At 43.5% G+C, this 16,312-nt stretch overlaps 1 protein-coding gene across 9 annotated transcripts in view; it reads left to right on the forward strand.

The window, feature by feature from the left end:
* Positions 1 to 8,454, forward strand: part of SHANK2 (SH3 and multiple ankyrin repeat domains 2) — a 277,448-nt gene extending 268,994 nt beyond the window's left edge. For all 9 annotated transcript variants that reach the window (XM_074543726.1, XM_074543727.1, XM_074543728.1 and 6 more), the window contains one exon: positions 5,547 to 8,454. In XM_074543726.1, coding sequence (XP_074399827.1) covers positions 5,547 to 6,120 — 574 coding nt within the window. In that variant the 3' untranslated portion in view covers positions 6,121 to 8,454. The remainder of the gene's footprint in view (positions 1 to 5,546) is intronic.
* The last annotated feature ends 7,858 nt before the right edge of the window (positions 8,455 to 16,312 follow it).

Consider the following 16,312-nt stretch of genomic DNA (forward strand, 5'->3'; position numbering starts at 1 on the left):
GATCCCACTCCCAGTTTTGGCCACCATTTACTTTGAGGAATTATGGCCATCAGTTGTGGTGACAGACGTTTTAATGTGGTTTATCCATGTCCTCCTGCAGGCGAGGAGGACAGGACATGTCAACCACAATAAATGCAGCAGTGCTGTAAATCCACTTGAGAGGCCCCTGGCTTTTATAAGGAGCTGATGAAAGAACAGGGCAGATGATGAAAGAAGCAGAGCAGGGCTTTCACTTTCAGAGCAGGGCCTGAGGCAGGATAAACCTGGGGGCTGCCAGGGACACACAGCTCAGCCCCAGGGAACACAGTAGCCTCCCTCCCTCGTGCCACTGATAAGGGATCATGAACAGCAGCTCCGGCTGCTCTCCACCAGCACCACACCAAAATGATCCATGCCTTGGCCAGAGGGAGAGACACTTGCAGTTTTTCTGTGTTTGTCCAGCTGTGTTTGCACAATCCCGTGGCCTCTGGGGCACGTTGGCATGACTGCTGGTGGTGGGAAATACTCATGATAAATGTGGGAGTTATGGAGGATGCTGTGGAATTGAGTCCTCTAGGAAGATAAACCTACACTTTGCTGGGAGAACAAGTTTTAAAAGTGAAACTGGCCAGTGATTTTGGCCATCAGTGAATTAGTTTTTTTCATGAATATTTGAAGAAGTTCCTTTTATTTTTCCACAAGCAGGTAAGGCAGAACAGAATTTAGTGGTGAGTCCTTTACAGAGAGTGGTCCTGTGTTTGGTTTTATGGTAAAGGATGTCTGGGTTTGGCAGAGGATAACATAAGTGCCTTGATTTTTCACTTGCTGCTCTCCCATTAGACTCATTTCACATCGTTAACTGTTTGCCAGCCAATTTCACAGGATTGCTTGCTTTGTCAGTGATTTCTGCAGTGTTTCAGTCATTCCATTTTGTCATTTTTATTTGCTGTCATGACTGCTGTTGTCAGAGGAGGGCCATGCTGAAGTGCCATGAAGTAAGTGCCAACCATAAAGCATGGACTATTCTGTGTTGTACATTCTGCTGCTTTCTGATGCTCACCCATTGTTATTGCATTTCAGTGACTTTGGTGGTGACTGTGTTTCTCACAGTGCAGTGTGGATTAGATCATCCTAATCCAGAAATGGTAGCCATCCTAAAATGGGACCTAGGATGTCATCTCAAGGTGAAATAAAAGCCACACTCATCAGAGGAGTTCTCAGAAAATGTGTTAGTAACATGAGCACATAAGACCAGATTCCTGAATGTGTCTGAGCACCTAAACAAGGGGCAGGACTTTTCAGATATGGCCAGATTCTGCCAGATTTTGGGAGGTGGAGGGGTGGGGAGGGATGATTAATACAGTTTTACACACCTGTGTGAGGCCAAAAGTAAAGACAAACCAGCCTGTGTGGTCATCTTGTCCTCGAAAGCTGTGGAATTCCTGCTGTTCTCCTTCCAGCTTCCCTTTCCCCTGCAGTTATCCAAGCAGAGAGGGCTGAGGCTGCCTGCTGGCCTGGCACCATCCCCTTCCTGCTGCTTTCCAGACATTTCACATGGAAGCTCCTGCTCCTGCACAGACTCCCACAGACCTCCCTGACTGTGCCTCACTCAGCAGACACCGAGCAGCTCTCCATTCTTCTCCCCAGAATAAAATAACGCCCTTGTGAGGAGCTTGGCATCCTGCCAGTCAGCACGTCAGCCCTTGCTCTTCACCTGCCCCCAAAACACACAATTCTTGCCTCGCTTTCCTGCCATGCAAATTGCCTCTGACAACAAAGTAAAAATTTAAAAGGTCAAGGCAAATTCTGGGATTTGTGCATCCTCCAAGATCTGTAAGAATTTAATTTCTTGCAGCAGCACCCTTATACAGTGACTTCACTTATTACTCCTCTTGGTTTTTAAGGTGTTTTCCTTTGATACAATGGAAAAGCTGTGTCAGAACCAGCAAGTGTTCTGGAAAGTTCTAGGCTAAAACAGCTCCCAGGAGCTGAGAATCATATCGGGCTTTTATTTTTCCGTGGGAGCTGCTGCACTGATTTGCCTCTGATATTAAGTTAACAATAAATTTGAATCTTGCAAATATAATTTAAAATTTAAAAGAATTTTTTGGCTGCAAGCTGTGCTGATGGCTTTTGTACTTGGAGGCCATGTGGTTGTGACATACAGGTTATATATTTTGATTTTAATATGAAGCAACATAATGGGCATTGCAATCAGTGCAGGCTCACAGCAGCAAATGTTTATAAATTACCACCATATGCTGATTCTAACAGAGCAACATTTATTTAAAATAATTATCTGACTTTTCACCTTTTTTTTAAAATTAAGTTTGGGGTTTGGCAGGTTTAATATGGATTTGACATGTTTAGGATAACAGATGATCAAATAAGGCATAAGAAATTATGATTAAAAATGATTAAAGATCCAGAAACCCTGTAACAAAAAAAACCCTGCCTGCTCTCCAGCTGGAACCTGCTCCCTCCTTATTGACCAGGCTGCCAACCAACCATAAAATGCAAGACAGATGATGGTTTCAAGGCTGTGTCTGCACCCCAGATCACATGGGAGATGTCATAAATAATAATTTAGGATGCATAGAAGTTACATAAATATACTTAGATTTTTTTTTTCCTTGGATTACAATTACAGAGCAGCACAAAAGAGTGGAGTTGATAGGGCAAGTGGAAAAGGGGGAAAAGAACATGGGAAAATAATCCTGGAGTGAAAGGCATGGAACTGAAAGCCTAGCAGACTTCCCTGAGCTCCACCAGGGCTGTGCCCATGCCATGAGATCTGAGCACTCACATGGCTCTGAACTGAGTTGATGTTGAAACCCCTGCAATCAGCTAAAAAAATCTCATCACTATCTCAGAGTTTTGTTTTAATAATCATCAGCCCTGAACCTCTGGCTTGGAAAAAGCAAGATGCTCTCGGTTCTCCTGCTGCTGCTTGCAGCCATGTGAGGCCAATGCTTTGATCCAGGCTGACAGGAAGCAAAGGACCAGGATGCCTGGGATGCTTTGCTCACCCTGGCTATTCCTGCCCATGGGGCTGAGAAAATTAGGGAACACCAGCCAAGGAATACTTCAAATGAGAGCACAGAGTTTACTTTTGGGGGGTTTGTTTCTGCTGTCTTAACATTCTTTATTTAATTTCCTGAGCAAGGCTGGGCAGGGAGTCTTTAAGAGGAGCAGTCTGAAGGAGAAGCAGCAAAAGTGAGTTGCAAAGCACTGAGCCTGGAGCTGTCAGTCAAGCAGTAAAAATTATCTTTCATCATCTGGAATAAAAGAAGCTGTATTTTCATCATCCATTTGATCCTGCCACAATGGGTGCAAATACAAAACCCTAATTTCTAGTATTTGCAAGACAGGAAAGTTAAGTAGAAGGGTGATTGCAGGTAAAGATCAGGGATTCATTTCCCTATTTATACAAAACTCATTCTTGCCATCACTAGAATAGCACTACCCCAATCTTTCTCACAGAAGGCTTTTTTGGTTTTAAATTATATCATGCCTTAGTAATGAGTGTGAGACTCCTAGTGCTGAGGTAAAGGAGGTGGAAATAACTTGTTCCCCTTGGTTAGTAGAATTTAATAGTCTCTTGCCACAGACTTTTTATTTATAAGAATGCTTAGCTCCAGCCTTGGAAGACAATGAGAGCCATTAGGTGCCAAAAACATCACAGGGAACACTCAAAACCTTGCCAAGTGTTTCCTTTCTGTGTTAAATTACAAAGCCATAAGTGCTGGAAGCATTGCTCCTACTGGGTTTTAAGTGAAGTACCAATCTTCCAAAGAGATCCCCCTGTTCCCATTGAAGTCCATGGAGCAGCCTGTGGGAAATCAGTGGGAATGTTGGTGTGAATTAGATGTGGGTTCTCCCAAAAGTGATTCTCAGCGCTCTCCTCATGGCAGGGAGCTTTATTTGAAGGGGACCTGCTGAGCTGTGAGCGTGGCAGAGCTGCACCTCCCTGGGGCTCTGGGCTGGTGTGAAGGCCAGAGCCCCAGGGGTGGCTCAGGGAACACTCTCAGGGCCCTCCACAGGCAGCACCAGCCAGGGAATCGCTGTCTCCAGCTCAGGGCTGCACTGGGGGACACAGGGATTAATAACCCATTTGTAGCACTGCCCCATGTTGCCATTACCCTGCTTTTCCTTCATCTCCTTGAGTTCTTTTCTGCACAGCAGTGCAGAGTTAATGCTGTGCTGGATTAATGGGAGCATTTCCATCTGACATCATGCACCCAAGGCATCCTCAGTCCTGCCCAGGCAGGACAGGCCAGGCCTGGGGACAGTGTGGCACTCAAAAACAGAACTCAGAGACGGAGGGCTTCTGTCAGGGTCTGCACTGCAAATCTCAGTACAGCATCAGCCACATGGTCCTCTGGACTCCATGGCATTGCTCCCAGGATAAATAAACCCGTCCTTTGGTCTGCAAGTGCTTTAAATTAGTTGTCTGAAGCTTTTCCCAGTTGGCAGGTTATTTCTCAAGTGAAGAACCCTGGAGCTCCAGGCATGCAAGGGCTCTGTGGAGCGTCCTGAAGTGTGCATGCTGACCAGCAGGCTCTTCCCATGGGAGTGAGGGCTGTGGGGTCAAGCCTTTGATGCCAGGAACAGACCCAAACCTTCTAAATTTGCTTCTGTAGCCAGCAGGCAGAAACAGAGGGTCGTGTTCCTTCACCCACCCTGTCAGGCTGGGCATCAGAGCAAGCCTCTCAGCGAGGTTCATGCCTGCTTCAGTCCTAATCTCAAACTCATTTTCTTTAGGCAGAGCTTGACCCCAGCTACATCACCTCCAGTCATGCACAGGAAAAAGAATTTTGTCTCCTTAATTTTGTGGTGAAACTGCCAGAGTGTAATTTCTCTGTGGAAGGAAATAGACACTGAGTTGTTTTAGGCACCTTAGAAGAACTCTTTTATGTTTAAAGCATGGATAGAAAGGGAAATAAGAGCAGCTTGTTCTGTAAATTAAAAACATTCTGCAAAATTAACTGAGTGAAAGCCCAAAGATCCAAAATCCAGTGCTCCTGAAACTTTCCACCACTACTATTATTGGCTATGCTATTTGTATGGGTGTAAATACAAAACCTTAATTTCTTGTATTTACAAGATGGGAAAGTATTATATCTATTATTTGGTATCTATATCTAGTAGAAAGTATCTATATCAAGTGTTTGTAAAGCCAGAACTGAAAGTTTCCGACCCTCCATGTAGCAAAGGAAAGGTTGACTCCTGGTTGTGCTTTGCTGAGAGTACAAAAGGCTCATGTGCTTGTTCCACTCAGCACTTCTCATTTAACCAGGAGTTAATTTGGGAACAGGTATTATAAAGGGAGAGAATGTGTGCTCTGGAAGGTGTTTTTTCCTGGACTGCTCATCAGCAAATGATTTGTCTTTAACTTAACAATGGCTTACCATTAGTGCTGGTTTTCTGGGAAAATGATACTGTTTTTGTACTTTTGGTTAAAATGTGAAACTCCTCGATGATTCCCATGCTGTAATGACCACGTGCTGGTGGGGCCATGCTGGTGGCCAGCAGCTCTAACTGTGCCTGTCTGTTTGCCCTTGCAGGAGCACGGAAGTCATGAGTACTGTCTCAGGTACACGAAGTACAACAATCACTTTCACTGTCCGACCCGGAGCCAGCCAGCCGATCACACTGCAGAGCAGGTCCCCAGACTATGACAGCAGGACCTCAGGAGCGAGGCACGCTCCCAGCCCTGTGGTTTCACCAACAGAGATTAATAAAGACATCCTGCCTGCTCCTCTGACTGCTTCTGCTTCAGCCTCATCTCCTTCTCCAACTCTGTCCGATGTATTTAGCCTACCCAGCCAGCCCCCTTCTGGGGACTTATTTGGCTTGACCACAGGGCGCAGCAGGTCTCCTTCTCCCTCCATATTACAACAGCCAATCTCAAATAAGCCTTTTACAACTAAGCCTGTCCACCTGTGGACTAAACCAGATGTGGCAGATTGGTTGGAAAGTCTAAACTTAGGTGAACATAAAGAAACATTTATGGACAATGAAATAGATGGCACACATTTACCAAATCTACAGAAGGAAGATCTGATAGACCTTGGAGTGACTAGAGTTGGGCACAGAATGAACATAGAAAGAGCTTTGAAGCAGCTGCTGGACAGATAAGAATAGCTATCTTGCCTCACAACCTTCTGTTGATAACTAGAGATGGGCTGGTACTGACATACCCCAAATGCCTTGTCTGTCTGCGAGTGCCAGCAAAATTGGGGGGGAGGGGGAAAACAGATGAATTCCTGGTACTCAGGAGATGTAGACTGTCTGCTACATGCCCAAACACAAACCTAAAGATGCTAAAGAAGTGGGGCCATTTTATTTTAATGCTGTGGGGAGATGTGAGAGAGAGACAATTGTTAACTTTAAAACTCTTGATACTGCCCTTGGCCGGGACCGTTGCGTGATGATTTTCTTTTAAAATGGCAAACATTTCAGGGTTTCTTTTATTGACAGAAAAAAAAAAGCATTTTATTTTATTCTCTTCTTGACATTCAGACTCCAAGCAGGCTGCCTTCCCCAGCCCTTGGTTCATTTTAAGAGGACAGGTTGCTCCATTACCACTCAAACCCAGTTTTATCAGTAGCAGGGATATTGAGGCAGGCACCGGAGTTGATATTCCTCTTTTTTTACTGGCATAGCTCCCTGATCTGTTGGCAGTGAAGCTGGTTGTTCTGCTGGGGTCAGTCCAATGGTAACCTTGCTCTGTTTTACCTAGTATTTCTTTATTTCTGCAGTGGTATTTAGCACTCTTCCAAGGTGGCAGAACAAGTGCAGTGCACACTCCATTGACGTGGCCTGTAGGACGGTGCAGACGTTGAGTAAAGGCTGAGGAGGGACCACACTTAGAGGTACAGCAAAGTGAAGCTAGTTTGAACCTGAGACCTCCCCCCAGTTCTCAACCAGCTCAGCTGATGCTGAGTCAAAATATGAACTCCACGAGCCAGGACAAACTTCGGGCACAGCTTTGGGACTTGACAGTGAGACACTGAGAGAGGCTGAGCCCTGGGAGGTGCTGCTTAATTCAGTGAGTGGTAAGTGCCTGGGTATTTTGAACAGCAGTCTGAGAAGGAAAGAGAAGAGAGATGAATGTTCTCATTGAAGTCAGTGGGAAGTGTGCCAGGATCTGAAGAGAGAGAGGGATTTCAGCCTGTTAGGATGGAAATGCTTCAGATCCTTGAGAGGAGGCAGAGAGGTGATGCCAAGCTGGAAAGAGCTGTCGAGTGTCTCGGGGTGCGAGGGCTGGGGAGGGATCCAGGCTCTCCTTTTGTCACTGCTGGCAGGAACTGGCTCTGGACAAGGACCCAGGGCTGGGACTGGCCCCCAGCCCATTCCTTGGCACGAGAGGTGGGAGCACCCTGCCAGCATCCAGGGCTGGGAGCGGGGCAGACAGAACTGTCCGGGAGACTTCTGTTGGCAGGGGAGAAACACCCATGGCTGCTTTACATGGCTTTGTTTTTTTTTTAAAAAAATTTTTTTTTTTTCCAACTTTCAAGTTAACAAGTCTCTCTCTGCATGTTTGAACTCCCCCTTGTAATTAGCACCTCTGAATATCTGTGAGTTTTGTAGGACTTTCTGGACAGAATATTCAAGATGTTCAAGGTGGGTAAATTGGGTGTGGATGGCTAAACTGCCTCCCTACCAAACTTTCAGGTTCCCTTACATTTTGCAAGGTACCTGAACTTTCTTTCCTTGATATGGTCCTTGATATGGTCCAGCCTATCTCTAATTTTTTTATTATTGTGATTATTTTTTGCTCACAAACAAGTGTCTAATTAGGTCTGCAACAGCCCTAGTATGAGTACATAAAGTTTAGCATTTTAAATATCTTTCTTTACTGCAAGTTTAAATAGTTGTACAGATAGTTTATAAGCACAATATTTTAAGAAAATAAGTGGCTGGTCTACTGGGCAGCCTTTGTGCCACTTCAGTGCTAGGAAGTTAAAAACAGAAAAAAAAACAAACAAAAAAAAAAAGAAAAAAAAACTTTTTGTGGTTTACTACTATTTCTGTGGAATAATTATAAAGTCTTGACCTTTTTAAAATCAACCTCATTTGGATGCATCTGAACCAGCAGAGCTGTGTTATATTTTCTATCTTTGCTAGAACTTCTACAGAGGAGGATGAATATTTCTTCAAAAGTGGTTACAGTTACCAACGCATTGGAAACTCATAAAAATCAACTTATTTAAGCCTCCTGCCCCCTTTATGGAACAGCAAATCTTTTGACTTAACATCTGTTACTGCGCTCTGTTTGTATTTGGGGAGTTCCAAGGAACCTTGACATAAAAACGAAGCACTGAGGCTGTTTTGCTGTCGAGGAGTGCTGAGTTTTTCCATGGGAGGTGTAGAAAATGGCAGTTCCACTCAGATAGGTCGATGCAGGCAACTTGAGGCCATCACACACTTTAAGAAGTGAAAAAAAGTAAAAAAAAAAAAAAAAGAAAAGGTAATTTAGCCATCTTTTGTCTTCCATTTGGTGATACAACAGAATTCAGTAAATAAACCACTGATGCCATGCTCTCTTTTTTTTTTTTTTTAATTTTTTTTTTGTTTGTTTCTTTGGGTACAGTTGCTATTACCTCTATAACACGTGCCAGAAATACGTTAGGAAATAAATACAGTAGTAAAAGAAAAAAAAAACAAAACCGTAGAAGTTGACTTTTAAAGCTGCTTTTTTTGGATCACAACCTTCCTGTGGGTTGAACTTGCCCTGAGCGAGGCTGGCACACCCGGTGGCTCCCGGGTGGGACCGTCCCTTCCTCACACAGGTGTGGCTCCTGCTCGGGCATCTCTTCAGGTACTCCAAGGGCAGGTGCGGAAAGGAGCAGATGAAAGAGCTGAAAGGGAATAGTTTTATTTTTCACCTTGTGTCCTGTGAAGCAAACAGGTAAGGAGACCTGAGGGGACCTCCTTGGAGCACCAGAATGCACCTCTGCCAAGTCGAGTTCGGTCTCCAGCTCTGAGGGGTGGTTTGAAACAAAAAAAAGAAAGCAATAGTAACAGATAACGCCGTGGCCTCCGAGTATTTTCACCAGGGGGGAGGAGAGAAGACCCATTTCTTTCATGCTACTCTGATAGTGAAAAACAAAGTCATTAGAGATCTATGATATTCTGGGTTTTAGGATCAACTTTTGTTTATATACTGTAATTTAAATAAATTGCATTTACATGCCTAGTTTCTGTAATATTTGTGTATACAATACCAAAATCTTACAAGATGTAAATTGTGTATAACTGCACAGACTCCTTGCCCTAGGTGTCTGAGAACATTTTAAGTTTAATTCATATATTATAAAATGACTAGATGTGACTGTTGATTTACAGAATTTACATATCACAAAGAAGTTAATTATTTGTGGTACTTAAGTTAATAAAAAAATAGTGATTTTTTTTTCTTTTCCTCTCAGTTCTTAGAAAGCATTACCCAGTTGATCTGGCGATGATTATGTGTATGAGCCACAAATATTGATAATTTTTCCATTACATTTTTTTCTTTTCTTTTCTAGATACTAATATGTTTCTCGCTATAGTTTGTGTAACAACTTGTGTTCACGTTATCTATGTTGCTGTAATTTTTGTGCTTTAATTCCTCTTATTTCGACTGATTAAAAAAAAAAAATCAAGCTCCTGTAACTTGCACTTTTCCCCAATCCTTAATACTCTTGTATGGCAACCAAAATTACTGTAAGAAATAAATATAATATTGCACTAAGGGTGTGGTTCTGATTGCAAACAGAGAACACTGTCTGGATTTTTATTAAAAAAGAAAAAGAAAAAAAGTTGCCAAAAATATTTGCAATTTGTTATTGAAAATGCATAAAATGCTTTAACAAAATGTAGATAGAACTAAGGGAAATTTATTGATTTATTGTTGGGAAAAGCATTTCCTTTTTATTCCTTTTTTTTTTTTTTTTTGTTAAAGCATTCCTTATGCCTGATGTTGTTCTGTTCATTTACTGAATTTCAGGGGTCACGCTTGAAATCTGGAAAAGCAGGAAGCTTTCAAGGGGACAGGTAGAAAACCGCATTACCTGATTTTACTTTTTTTTTTTTTTTTTGCCTTAAGGTGGAATTCCTAAATGTGTGGAATGTTCTTTGTCCCGAGCTTCAGTGCTGCTGCTGCTCTGCGATTTCACAGGCACTGAGAAGTGGGGGTTTAGGGATTTTATTTTCATCTGGGGCTGGGTTTTCTCTGGGGCAGAGCAGCTGTGCAGAGGGGAGGAGGGAACAGCTCCTTGTCCGACTTTGTGCATCTTGTGACTTTGAAATCTGTACCAGCGGGCTCTGTTTGTACTGTGAATAAACAAGGCTGCAAATGGGAAAAAAAAAAACCAACCAAACAAAAAGAAAACAAAAAACGAGGAAACAATTCTCATCTTCTTTTGGCTTGAGTTAAAGATTTGTTTTTCTGTCTTTAAATGGTGATGCAATGAAGAGTATTTTTTATTTTTATTTTCTAAGATATTGGAATAAATGCCTAGAACCGTTGCCATTTGGTTTCATACGTTCCTTAACTATGAATCTCTTCTCAGCTGTCATTCTAGCTCATCATTTTTGTAGCCCCCTGTTATTATTTCTCTCATGATTTCCCAACAACAATTACTTGGCAGCTTTGTTTTGTTAAAAACATAAACTAGAACTAGCCTGTTTGGGTTTGTTTTTTTTTATTAACTTATTTCAAGTATTGTGGCAAACATCTGTGTATCCAAATAAAGTCAGGTATTTCCAGTGCAAAACAAAGAATGCTTTGCAATTGTCACTGCTTGTTGGCCAAAGAAATGAGAAGAGTTGATCATTGCTGTCACTGTGTACATTGTATCAATGTGTTCTGCTTTATTCTTTGGTTTCTGTATTTTTTTCTGTATTTTTTTTCCTGTATTTTCCTGCATTTCGTGGATTTTCATCCCCTCTGTCCTTGGCTGGGCCACCCAGAGTAGCACGATTGTAACAACGCTTCAGAATGTGTGGTTTTTAAAAAAAAAAAAAGAGAAAAACAAACAACAAAAAAAATTGTACGTGCCTTATAATTTTCCACCTGGATCAGCTACACTGTATTTCACATAAAAAGCTTTATCTTCAAGGTGTTCAGTACCTGACAAACAGAGAGTGCTGGGGTTGGAGTGAGCTCCGTGTCGCTGCTTTAGGAAACGCTGAGGAGCTGCAGTGACTCAGACCTTATCTCGCCACAGTTTTGGCATTATGAGCCTGATTTCAAGTCTTCTATTCAAATCAGGCAAGCAAGAGGGGGAAAAGAAATGAGATGAGACTGTTATTTTGGGTTCAGTTCACTGCCATAAATCCTGGGTGGGTGGTACAATTGACATGGGCTGTGTTTCACAGACGAGGTAACGATGATAAATAAATAAACCAAGTGGACTTGATGCCATTAAGTCTGCCACAAACTGGTTCTGTGCCACTGACATCTAGTGGAACCTGATGGACACTGTCTCAGAGCAATATCAGACCTTTAAAAATATTTATTTATTTATTTACTTACTTAGTTTCAACTACTGTCATTCTTTCTACAAGAAGCCGTTTTAGAAAATTTTGTATTGTTGTTATTTAGGTTGGCCTGAGTATTTAGGCCTTTAGTATTTTACAGAAAGGCTGACTGTATAATTACACTAATTATACATGAATGAGAAGTCTTTAATGTGTTTTCTGGTCTCTCTGTGCTTATGTTTTCTCAGTTTTCTGTTTTGAACGTCAGCATCTCCATGTGATACTTCATTTGCATCCAGCATGGTTTTTAATGGGAATATAGGTTTTGTCTCTAGTACTGTAAACCTTGGACTGTTTTGAACCATTTCTGGCACTACAACCTGATGAACAACAGTCTGTTCAGCTCCAAATTGTGAAAAAAACAAAAAAGTGAGTTTTGAGGTTAGGAAGCAGTTCAGAACAGCTGGGGGGATTTCCCTGATGCGCTTGCAGTGCTGAAGTTTGGTTTCTCCAATAAAATTCCAGTTGTTTTTTTCCTCAGGACTGATGCCAGGAGGAATCCGTGCACGTGTGTGTGAGTTCTTGTACGCTTTCAATGTAAAGGTCCTTGGGCAGCCTTAGAAACCAATGTACAGATAGGACACCAGTGTTGCATGTGCTTAAACCTGTACTGGAATCAATGTCGCCGTGTACCTGTTTGCTTTGGAAATCTGAAGAGAATACAATATACAGAAACCTCAAAATCTACCTCATGTTTTAATGGGTTCTTTTCCACTGGTGTTCTCCTGTTACCTGAATGTCTCTGAGCATTCCCTGCTGGGTGCAGGGAATGGCCAAGCTGGCTCTTCCCACCCAATCCACCCCTGGAAAATCCCGAGTGAGGAACTGCTGGGGCTCTGTCATTCTTCTGTCCTTTTGTTGTGACCCTGTGCTGCAGCCTGGGGTCTCCTTTGGGGTCAGACCTGCAGTGCCAAGGGCGAGGTGAGAGCTCCAAGGGATCAGACAGAAAGGGGACTGAGACAGAGCTCCCTTCTCATTTTCTCATTTCTGTTATTGATGTATTTATCACCATTTACTTGTCACGGTGCGGACAAGTGAACAACAATCACTTCATTTTTATCTGGGCAGTCAAATAGTGCAGAGAAATACTACTGTGTTTAGAATTCTTTTCCAAGCTGTGCTGCATCCCATCTCTCCATTTGCTCTGTCTCAGCAGTTTTCTTTCCTTCCAAAGCAGTGGGTGTCAGCTTTAGTGTGTGCTGCATTCTGTAGGCTCAGCTGGCTGACCTGTCAGACTCTCAGTGCCCCAGAAACAGAACATTCACAGGTGCACCCTTCACCCGAGGTCACTTGAAATGTCTCATTTGCTGCATCACAGAGAGGGCACAAAGCAAGGGCAGGTGACTCCCTGAAGCGAGTTTTCAATTTCTGTCATAGGAAGGAGACCTGGACGCCAGCTGGTTCATCACAGGTCCAGTTTATTGAAGAAAGCATCAAACACTTATACAGCAAATAATAAGCTTATGAATATTCTGTAATCCAAGCAATCTATTGGTTAAACTATGCCATGAACTCTTCCTCATTCCTTAGGAGTTACATCTCTCTTTTCTCATGTCTCTTTCACCATTTGTTATCATACTACAGCTAGGCCCAAGGACATACTATCTAGCAGGTGCAGGACTTGGAATTAGCCACGGTTTTGTACTTTTCCAGTCTCTAGCCAGCCAAACTCCCAACAAATTTCTAGGAAAGGAGTTTTCTTGCAGAGGGAAATTTGGAGCAGACCCTGGACACACCTTTGGCTCTGTCCCGTGGGCACAGGTCCAGCCTCTGACCTTGGTGCTGTTCCGCCACCCCTGGGGACAGAGCCACCCCCAGCAGAGCTCATCCTCTGGGTGCTGTCTGTCTGTGCTGCTGGCCAGGCTGGTTTATCCCAGGGAAAACCTGCTGGAAAGCCCAGAGCCAGGGGAACAGGGAAACTTTGTTTGTAGCACATGCAGGGAGTGGAGAATCCTGCCAGGAATTCCACAGGACCGCTCTGTCAAAGAGGACAGGGAAGAAGGGAAATTTGGCTTGGCAGAGACATGCACAATACCCAGCCACAAAAAAGGGCATGGAAATTCCTTATCCCAAGGAATAAACCTCTGTAGATGTCAGCCCACAGCTGGAGGGTGGGAATTAGATGGGAGCAGGGCTTGGAGCAGGGCTGGGAAGGACTCGCTCTATTTAACCCCACGATGGGAGGCTGGGAGGAGCTGTCTGATTTTTCCCCTCCCGTGAAGGGTGAACTGCCAGGGGAGGGGGGTGACCTAAGGGAATGCTGGCTCTGGAGTGACTTGGCCCCAGCTGGGGAGGGATTCAGGCTGCAAACCAGGAGGGAGCCCAAATGGGGAGGAGAATGGGGCAGTGCTGGGGGGTCCTGTAGGAAACAGCCCGGGATTTATTCCTTGTGGCACACAGCTGATCCTGGGCACCTTCCTGTGAGCTCTTCTGCCAGAGCTGTGGGCTGAGAAAAACGGGATGGAGGGAGCCCAGGTGCCTTCCCTGCGCTGGTGGAAACTGTCCCTGCCATGGCAGGGAAGGGGAATGAGAGGGGTTTGAAGGTCCCTCCCACCCCAGACCATTCCAGGGGTTCAGGATTCTATAGAGAACTATTAGTTAGATTACTACTGAAGCACCAAACCAAGCTCTGGAGCAGAGAAAGAAAACCTGGGATGTTGCACCTAAAACATGCCAAACTTAAAGCCTGGCTGCAGCATTAAAGAACTCCAGGGAAAAGGACCAGAAGTTTCTTCAGGAAAGAGAAAATTTCCATGATCTTGTCAGCACAAAATAGATGCTACAAAACAAATAAGATAAAACAGTGATCTGCAGCTCCTTAGAGATTAAATTCAAGGTTGCACAAGCCCCAATATTCCTGCTAACAAGTGCCATTTAGTCCTTACCTACCTGTTTGTTTTCATGGATTGTTTTGTTCTTTTTTTATTTTTTAAAGAAAGAAAGAAAACAGCTAAAGAGCACTGGGGGATTTATTCATTGTCCTTGTCTGCAAGGACACCAGAAAATTTATAGCAGTTTCTATAACATCTAAAATCTTCAGCAAAACACATGCATTTCCTTTTTCTTTTTTGACATTAATAAATAACAGATAAAGGAAATGTTCTAAAGTAAGGATGTTCCATCAGACTGGGAAAAAACTGTCTAATTAACCACAGTAAGACACCCTGTGAAGAACTTCAGAAATTTGAAAGACAAAACCAATATTCATTGGAAAAACCCCAGAAACAAATGTGTGGTTATGGATGATTCACTGTCCCCTAAAGGACAACAGGGCCACCTGTCAGGACACCAGTGGATTGTGCCAAATATTTCATTATATTGCTTACTTGCACTACTGAAAACACAAGTTTTATCTCATTATTTGAGGTTCTTGGGTTCATTACAAGGCTCAGTTTTATCCCTGCGCTGTAAAAGGGGCACAAATAAAACCTCCCGCAGAAGCAAGCTCTGGTTTATCTGGGGTTTAAGTTTCAGAACTGTTGAATATTTTTGCTGTATCACTGTATTTTTTTTTTTTTTTAATACTCAGGGCACCTTCCTTTTCCTGACTGATCTCTTGTTCTTCCTGGATGATAGAGGAAATTCCATATTTTCCCTCATAATATCCAACATAAACACAAGAACATTTGGATTTGTTTGCAGTTACCAGCTACAAAAGCCAAAGGCCAAGACTGATATCTGAGCTTTACAGAAGGAAAAGGTGATTCCAGTGCAAATTAGCAGCAATACAGTTTTAAAAGCAGAGGAACTCAAAATGAACTCACTGGAGGATCTGTTTCCAGCTTGCACTGGAAATAACACCCAATATTCAGTAGAGAAATCTTGTTATCAACTTGCAATACTCCAAGGCTGTGTTTGAATCTGAGATTTTGATGGCCTTTATTTTTATCAGTGCTTTGCTGACCACATTAAAGTTTTCTGCACTATTGTGCAAACACAGGGGAGACAGAGCTGTAAGAGGCTTGGTTAATGAGGAATTTTAATTTATTTTGTAGCTGCCCCACAGATGAATTGAGGGTAAGACGGCAGCTTGTTTTTTTCCAGGAACTGTAGTAGCACTCTGTGTGCCTGGGAATAATCAGAAAATTGTTTAGGTTGGAAAAGTCCTCTAAGATCATCCAAGAGCTGCCAAGCCCTCCATCAAACCATACCCCCAAGTGCCACACCTATGTGGCTTTTAAATAATTTAATAATTCTACATAATTTCAATAATAATTGAGCTTGAGCTTGGGCTCCTTCCCAGGCTGGGCTGTGCCAGTGTCCAGGGCTGCCTGGCACAGAGGAGCAGGGGTGTGTCACCAATACCAACAAGTGTCAATGTGCTCCTGATGGCATGAGCCCACCCTGCAGAGGGAATGGGCAGGGAAAGGACAGCCAGCCCATGGGAAAGGGAATGGGCAGGGAAAGGACAGCAGCAGGTAGGAAAGGAGCCCTGGCTGCAGGGCTGACCTTCCTGCCCCTCCCCTTGGCCCATAGAGAAACCTCCCCTGTCTCACCTGGCTGTCCCTGGCCCTGTGTGGCACAGGAGAGCTCCGAGTGGTGCTGGCAGGGTGAACCCACCCACGGAACAAAGAGCTGCTCCTGGCTCTGGATCTGGCAGGGAGCAGCTCCCTCCCTTCCAAAGCTTCAGCCAGGGCTGATTCCCAGCCAAGATCCAACAAAAAGCTGTTTGGGAATGTCTTTGTACTCCTGCTGACCTACCCATGGTCACTCTGGCTGAGCTTTGCTTTCAAAGAAAAGCCAATAATTACTGGTGGCAATAATTGTGGCACTGGGCAGGCAGGAAAGCAAAATACAGAGT

Source organism: Zonotrichia albicollis, chromosome 6 (genome assembly GCF_047830755.1).
Source record: "Zonotrichia albicollis isolate bZonAlb1 chromosome 6, bZonAlb1.hap1, whole genome shotgun sequence".
Taxonomy (NCBI): domain Eukaryota; kingdom Metazoa; phylum Chordata; class Aves; order Passeriformes; family Passerellidae; genus Zonotrichia; species Zonotrichia albicollis.